The following is a 9,086-nucleotide window of genomic DNA, read 5'->3' as shown; positions in this document are numbered from 1 at the left end:
CACACACACACACACTACACCACACACACACCACACATACACACACACCACACCACACATACACACACACACACACACACACACACACACACACACACACACCACGCACACACACACGCACACACACCACGCACACACACGCACACACACCACACACACCATGCACACACACACACACACACACACACACACACACAAATATCTGTGGGCCAAATAACTTTGCATTCATTCATAGTTTTGATGCCTTCAGTGAGAATCTACAATGTAAATAGTCATGAAAATAAAGAAAACGCATTGAAATGAGAAGGCCTGTACTGTACGTCAACCATCACGATGGACAATGATATCGTCTATCGGCACAACCCTAACACACACACACACACACATATATAAACATACACACACACAAATGTGACCAGGCATGGCAAAACCAGGCTCAAGTCGCAGAGACGCAAGTCGCTAAAAACGACTTTGAAGGGTTTTTTTTTCAAAATTAGTTATTTTTGTTTTTTTGCAGAATGTGCAAGTTGAAGTCCTAAAGAAGCAATTCCATGTTTCAGATAACAGCATTGGTTGCTTTAAAAGTGTATATTTTGTCTTTGAAAATGGTTAAGTTTCAGGAAGTAAACCAGCGTTTGAATTAGGCGTGACTATTAGTGCTCTTTTGTTTTGTCGGCCAATCAGCTGTATGCTAGAAGTAACCTCATGGCTACTTACTGAACCAGCATGCTGTTTGTTTACAATTGGAATGGAGATGGACAAAGCACAGCGGATTGCAGATGAGCTGAATCTGATGATGAAGGCGACTGCATTACATTGGAGAACATCCCTAATCTAGAGCTGACCTTATCCAAAGATAATCACAACGAGGAAGAATCTCTCGGTCTGGCAGCAGAGGAGCTAGATCATATGATATCAGATGCTATCTCCACAGTTACATTTGACGGGGATAAAGTTTGTGTGTTAGAAACTTTATCCATTGCTACTAGCTAACGTAGGCCTACTGTCGTTAGCTATTGGCACCATAGGCTACTAGCCAAATCCCATTACAGATAGTTGCGGTGGGCAATTAATTTGAATAATGCGAGAATGTCTTGTTTTGACTGATGGCAGGGTGCCTTGCATCGTGTGTGCATTCAAATTAGCAGGGTTTGCAAACGTGATCTCATGTTTGTTTAGTTCGCGTTTTAGACTATTTTATCCATTGCTAAACCTGCTAAATCCATTGCCAACCTGGTGCCTTGCACTGGGTGTTCATTCAAAATAACATGGTTTGCAAACTTGATCTCATGTTTGTTTTAGACTACTTTATCCATTGCTACTAGCTGGTTCTGTAACCCATTACAGATAGTTTTGTTGGGTCATTAGCACTGCAGGCTGACAAATCAGTGACCGTGACAGGGGGGAGGGTTGATCTTAATGTCATGTAAATGAGGACCATTGTGTTCCCCTCCCATGGATTGAGGAAGAAAGTAGTCAAATTGAAAAGCCTGATTTCTCAGCTTGTAGCTTTGAGATGTGTATACTTTAAAATGGCTACAACTTATTCAAATATTATCAGATCTCCATGAGTGAGACATCATTGGATAGCTTTGAAAAAGTGAATAACTCAAAATGTCTCTGGGGAGACATGTGCCTGGTTTTGCCATGCCTGGTCACATATATAAACACACACACACATATAAACACACACACACACACACACACACACACACATATAAACACACACACACACACCTGCATGGCTAAGCGTGGTCACTACACATACTACTGGACACCAAAGTTGTGTGTGTGTGCAGGCCATGGGCCAGTGGTGGTGAACGCTGCCTCTAAGATCAGAGAGTACATCACTCACAGAGAGCTGCGGGAACAGCAGATACTACGAGTCCTTCAGGAGAAGCCCACACACACACACACCGCCGCCGAGCTGGTCAAGATCGTCTACAAGGTGAACACACACACACACACACACACACACACACACACACCGCCGCCGAGCTGGTCAAGATCGTCTACAAGGTGAACACACACACACACACACACCGCCGAGCTGGTCAAGATCGTCTACAAGGTGAACACACACACACACACACACCGCCGAGCTGGTCAAGATCGTCTACAAGGTGAACACACACACACACACACACACACACCGCCGCCGAGCTGGTCAAGATCGTCTACAAGGTGAACACACACACACACACACACACGGCTGCCGAGCTGGTCAAGATCGTCTACAAGGTACAAGGTGAACACACACACACACACACACACACACACACACGCGGCTGCCGAGCTGGTCAAGATCGTCTACAAGGTGAACACACACACACACACACACACACCGCCGAGCTGGTCAAGATCGTCTACAAGGTGAACACACACACACACACACACACAGCCGCTGAACTGGTCAAGATTGTCTACAAGGTGAAAACACACACACACACACACACCACTCCACGTTGAAGTGTTCAAGATCAGCCACAAGTGTGTGTGTTTGAGTTTGTTTCATCATGTTGGTGTGTGTGAGTCTATTTCTTTGTGTGTGTGTGTTGTGAGTAAGAACATGCTTTCTGTGTTGAGCTGTGTGTTGGGATGGTGTGTTCATGTGTTAATATATTCTCTGTGTGTGCGTGTGTGTGTGCGTGTGCGTGAGCATGCGTGCGCATGTGCGTGTGTGTGTGTGAGTGTGCGTGCGTGCGTGCGTATGTGTGTGTGCGTGCGTATGTGTGTGTGCGTGTGTGTGTGTAGGACACACCGGAGCACCTTCACAGGGCAGCAGAGGTCAATCTGACTCACCATCTGAAGAAGCTTCAGAAGGAAGGACACATCACTGCAGGTACACACACACTTACATACACACACACACTTACACACACACACACACTTACATACACACACACACACTTACACACACACACACACTTACATTCACACACACACTTACATACACACACACACACACACACACTTACACACACATCACTGCAGGTACACACACACACATACACACACACACACACACACACACACACACACTTACATACACACACACACACACACACACACACACACACACTTACATACACACGCACACACTTACATACACACACACACTTACACACACAAACACACACTTACATACACACACACACTTACACACACACACACACACTTACATACACATCACTGCAGGTACACACACATCACTGTAGATACACATACACACAGGGGTGGAACGGTACATGAATTCGTATTGGACCGAAACGGTACAGGCGCAGGGTTTGGTGCATGAGTTTACAATACACTGTATAAAAATACATAAAACTTGTGTGCGAATTAATTAATGTAATGCGGAGTTACTGTTAAATATGAGAGTTACAAGAGTTCTTTAGCGACACCTGTAGCCCCGCCTTATCTCTGAAGCTCTATGTTTTTTTGTCAGGTCGACGGTCGAGTCAGTCAGAGATAGCAGCACTAAGTGAGTGGTGGCGACCCACAAGAGTTAGAGGACCCGCTGGTCTCTTTAAGATCGCAAGTTTGACAACTTCAGTTACAGTAGTACAGGCGAGAGAGTGGTGGATAAGATGAAACTGTGTCGGCGTTGTTCAGCAGTTGTTGGGTATGTGAGTGGAAATATCGAACATGCTACACATATCCGATGCCATCACCCAGATGTACCAATCACTGGAACGAGACAAAAAAAAACTTCCCCTACAGCGCTTCACCAGCCTTTAGATACACATACAAATAGGGCCAAAAGTTGAAGGTCTTGCCTAAGTTTTTTTTTTTTTTAAATCATTATTCTATGTAATTTGCACTTTCAGAAATAAGACATGCTGTATGCCTATTTTCAGTTTTATAGCTGATTGTCTTATTTTGTTTACAAGTTACAGATGAAGTCTGGGTACTTATTGTTTACTGTTTACATCTTGCACACTTCAGGCTGTTGCAGATAGCTCAGAGGACAGACTGTATGACACTAGGTGCTACAGCCTGAGACATGCACAATAAAAAATTGCTTTCTGCATTTTTGTTCTGCTTTTCCCTCCATTGTACCGAACTTGTACCAAACCGTGATGTCCGAACCGAGGTATGAACCGAACCGTGACTTCTGTGTACCGTTCCACCCCTAATACACACACACACACGTACACACACAAACACACTTACATACACACACACACTTACACACACATCACTGCAGGTACACACACACACATACTTACACACATACACACATCACTGCAGGTACACACACACACACACACACACACACTCATCACTGCTGGTACACACGCTGGTACACACACACACACACACACACACACACACACACTCATCACTGCTGGTACACACACACACACACACACACACTCACACACATCACTGCAGGTTCACACACACACACACACACACAAACACACGGAATTGTTTTCTGAAACTGCAAAATATCAACAGGGAACGTTTCGCTGAACTGCCCCCGTGTGGGCGCAATCGCAATCTCTAATTTACGCACGTGTGCCTGTGGAGGGAAAATTCCAATATGTGAATATGCAAAATAGGAAAGACACAAGCGCCAGTGCACAAAGTCAATAGAGCTGGAGTGCAAGATGGAGCTGGAGTGCAAGACGGAGCCCTTTATAGTGTTAATTTCCTCAGACGAGACGAGCCCTTTATAGTGTTAATTTCCTCAGACGAGACGAGAGGAAATATGTTCGTCAACGACCTTTTTTTTTCATGACTAAGACGAGACGATGACGAGACGGCAGTAATGTCCTGAAACACTGACTAAGACTATCTTAAGATGCATTATTGTTGACGAAAAAAGACGAGACTAAAATGTTTTGCATGAAATAAAAACTAAGATAAAATCTCTCTTCATTTTCGTCTACAAAATGAAAAGACAGAATATCTAGCTGTTACGTTTTCAAAATATTCCGAATGAGTTCATACGCAACAGCTTTCCTGTAGGCTAGTCTACGTGCTGTTGCTGCAAACCTGTGGCTGCAACACGAAACTACATGGAACACTGGAGATTTATGCCAGAGTTAGCAAGCTAACTACCTAAGCTTTATGCCACAATGCTACATACCCAGAAGTTGAAGCTTCTCTCATACAAATTAACATCCCCCAGAATGTCCATACGAAAATGTTCATCATGTAATGTCAACTATTTAACTAGTTAGACTGATGATGCAAAGTTTGCTAGCAAGTAAGCTAATATGGAAAGTTCGCTAGCAAGTTAGCTATGGCTAAGATGGAGAGTGTTTGGGGAATGTGTTGTGTTTGGGCGAATATCGCCATCTAGCGAGGCGGAGTAAAACATTAATACTTTGGCCTATGACAGTGTTTCTCAAACTTTTTCAGTTTCAGGACCACTTAACTAACCCTAGCTAAAAAAAAAAAGATTAGACTTACTTTAACAGTAGCCTATAATTATTCTACACAATAGGCCTACTCACTGAACCACCTTGCTTATTGTCTTTGCACTTTGCTTATTGTGTGGATTCATACTGTATGATTTAAACTGGCATATTTTACTTACATAGACAGTGTTGCAGAACTGTTTTTACATACAAGTTGGTTCAATATTGCAAACAACTCATATATATTATATTTTACCACGTCTGCTCGCGGACTACTTGGGATATCTTGCGGACCACCAGTGATCCCCGGACCACACTTTGAGAAACACTGGTCTACGAATATGACAGTGGTCCATTCAAATCTTTTACTGTCTATGGTCAAATCCCAGCCGAGCTATAACTGTAGCTCGACTTACCTGTGCATGTAAACATACTGACTGACAAAAAATCAGAATGAGTAATTATAACAGACGAGTAGCCCTGTGGACACACAATATTGTTGGAAAATTGAGATGTGTGAAACACTATTTGACTCAAATGGTAATCAGAAATAATTTTTTATAAAAAAAAGACTAAAATGTGTTGACTAAAACTGACTAAGACTAAGATACCTTTAGTTTTCTTTTGACTAAAACTAGACTAAAATGACGAGACTTTTAGTCGACTCAAACTTGACCAACAAAAATGACATTTAAATGACTAAATATGACAAAGACTAAAAAGGACATTTCGTCACAAGACTAAGACTAAATTAAAAATAGGTGACAAAATGAACACTACTTTTAACACCATCCAACCCCTCAGACTGGGAGACAAGCTCTTGCAGATGGGTGTGGACGCTCACCTGGTAAACTGGATTACAGATTACCTGACCGAGCGACCACAGTTCATCAGACTGAAGAACTGTCTCTCTGACACTGTGATCAGCAGCACCGGAGCGCCACAGGGAACTGTGCTCTCTCCAGTCCTGTTCACCCTGTACACATCTGACTTCTCCTACAACACCGAGTCATGCCACATGCAGAAGTTTTCTGATGATACTGCAATTGTGGGGTGTATCAGGGACAAGCAAGAGGAGGAGTACAGGAGCCTGGTGGAGGACTTTGTGCAATGGTGCAAACTCAATCATCTTCAACTCAACACTTCAAAGACCAAGGAGATGGTGGTGGATTTCCGCAGGTTTGCTGCCACTGTTAAAAAAAAATTTCTAGCGGAAACACTGGATACTGTGCAGAGTTGGAAAGTTAGGTCAACTTGGAAACTGTTTCTCGTAGTTGAGTTGCCTGATGGTAGGTACAGCCGTAGCTTACACCTGCAGGAGCGCTTGCTTGGGCGCCTGTGTTGCGCAATGCACTTTGCTCCTCTCATCTATACGACGCAGTTCCCATTTCTCCAAACCATACATAATTACAAGGACAAATATTGCTACACGAGGGAAATCAGTGTGGTGTCCGATATGATAAAACAGGTATAAATCTAGCGAACACATTTCCACGAATCACGGATGTGTTGATGAAATAAATTAGGAAATATTAGAGGACTTAATGAGACAAACTGCCTGCCGATTCCATTTAACCCAAATGCCCCAGCAGCAGCACGGGAGATGCCATTTAACCCAAATGCCCCAGCAGCAGCACGGGAGATGCCATTTAACCCAAATGCCCCAGCAGCAGCACGGGAGATGCCATTTAACCCAAATGCCCCAGCAGCAGCACGGGAGAGGAGAGCTTATCTGACAGATCTGCATTGTCTATAGTGAGGTAATGTTAGATTACATTGCAAAAATATCACCATGCATTCATAACCTCGTGATTCAGTGAGAGTGATCCCAAAACATCGGAAAGTGACATTTCTGTATTACATTTTGTCAAGAGGAAAAATCAATAGCAAACTGTACCCAACTGACTATAGTGTGAACCGTTCCTGGCTGCGCCTGGCAAATCCGCCATCATAATAGCAATCCGCTATGGAACAAGCGTGCCTGTTGTTAAAGGGAATGTGAGATGACGCTCACATTGGTTGGTTTATTGCACGTTACGCCCAAACCACACCCATGAATAATGTAGCTACTACAGGCCACCCCATTTTAGATTTGCGTCGGGCGCAACAGTCATTATCCCGCCGGTAAAATAGAAACAGCGCACAGATCCGCCCACAAAGCGATTTGCGCAAAGTCAATTGCGCTAAAGTGCAAGATAGAGCCCTTAGGCTACGTGGTTATAAGTCATTCTCACCAGTGCTTCTAAATATTTGTTTCACTCGCACGCCATAATGTTTAGAGAGTGAAATGGATGCACTGTAGAGTCCGGAGATAAGCATCATCTGATCGGCCTTTAGAGAGTGCTCCGATCGGAGTTAAGCATCATCTGATCGGCCTTTAGAGAGTGCTCCGATCGGAGTTAAGCATCATCTGATCGGCCTTTAGAGAGTGCTCCGATCGGAGTTAAGCATCATCTGATCGGCCTTCAGAGAGTACATGCGAGTGTGTGTGTTAGGGATGCTCCGATCAAACTATTTTGAGTGAATATCGGCTGATAATGATTGGCGGCCGATCGATCGGAGCATCCCTAACACACACACACAGACACACGCATGCACACACTCATACATCAATGTAGATACAAACACACATTCTCTGTGCTCACACACACACACACTTCCTCTCTCATAACTCTCTCTCTCACCACCCCTCTCTTTCCTTCTCTCTCTCTCCCTCTTCTCTCTCTCTCTCCCTCTTTCTTTCTCTCTCTCTCTCTCTCTCCCTCTCTCTCTCTCCAGTGGAGTGCAGGTGGAAGAGTAATCTCTGATCAGAGCGCTGGATGCTGGACAGATGAAACGACTGAACGATGTGCACATGTGGGCAAAGGAATGAACACATTAATGAACAAACATGAATTAACACATTAATGAACAAACATGAATGAACACATGAATGAGTAAACATGAAACATGAATGAGTAAACATGAATGAACACATTAATGAACACATGAATGAACAAACATGAATGAACACATGAATGAACACATGAACGAACACATTAATGAGTAAACATGAATAAACACATGAATGAACACATGAATGAGTAAACATGAATGAACACATGAAACATGAATGAGTAAACATGAAACATGCATGAGTAAACATGAATGAACACATGAATGAGTAAACATGAATGAACACATGAATGAGTAAACATGAAACATGAATGAGTAAACATGAATAAACACATGAATGAACACATTAATGAACAAACATGAATGAACACATTAATGAGTAAACATGTGCGCAAAGGAATGAACATGAGAGCATTAACTGACATCATCTTGATCTATTAAACCTATATTTGATATATGTTGACTGTTAATAAATGTATTGATTTAAAATGGTGATGGACTTTGTCCCATTTTGTTGTTAGGCTCCAACAGCTCTTTCGGTTACTATTAAGCTACATTAGGCTCCAGCTGTTCCTATTAAGCTACATTAGGCTCCAACAGCTCTGTTACTATTGAGCTACATTAGGCTCCAACAGCTCTGTTACTATTAAGCTACATTAGGCTCCAACTGTTCCTATTGAGCTACATTAGGCGCTACATTAGGCTCCAACAGCTCTCTGTTACTATTAAGCTACATTAGGCTCCAACAGCTCTGTTACTATTAAGCTACACTAGGCTCCAACGGCTCCAACTGTTCCTATTGAGCTACATTAGGCGCTA

General features: G+C 43.1%; 1 protein-coding gene across 2 annotated transcripts in view; it reads left to right on the top strand.

The window, feature by feature from the left end:
- The window catches only part of lactb2 (lactamase, beta 2), a 21,681-nt gene extending 12,921 nt beyond the window's left edge, over positions 1-8,760 (top strand). Inside the window, exons 5-7 of one of the 2 annotated variants that reach the window (XM_076300195.1) lie at positions 1,800-1,948; positions 2,755-2,842; positions 8,151-8,760. In XM_076300195.1, coding sequence (XP_076156310.1) covers positions 1,800-1,948; positions 2,755-2,842; positions 8,151-8,179 — 266 coding nt within the window. In that variant the 3' untranslated portion in view covers positions 8,180-8,760. The remainder of the gene's footprint in view (positions 1-1,799; positions 1,949-2,754; positions 2,843-8,150) is intronic. The other variant, XM_076300196.1, reaches the window with a different exon arrangement.
- The last annotated feature ends 326 nt before the right edge of the window (positions 8,761-9,086 follow it).

The sequence above is a fragment of the Alosa pseudoharengus genome, unplaced genomic scaffold (genome assembly GCF_046254945.1).
Source record: "Alosa pseudoharengus isolate Yale_2024_CS ecotype anadromous, Long Island Sound unplaced genomic scaffold, YU_APseudo_1.1 YU_APseudo_1.1_scf_22, whole genome shotgun sequence".
Classification (NCBI taxonomy): Eukaryota; Metazoa; Chordata; class Actinopteri; order Clupeiformes; family Clupeidae; genus Alosa; species Alosa pseudoharengus.
The sequence above is the reverse complement of the archived record's forward strand: the minus strand, read 5'-3'. Positions and strand labels throughout refer to the sequence as shown.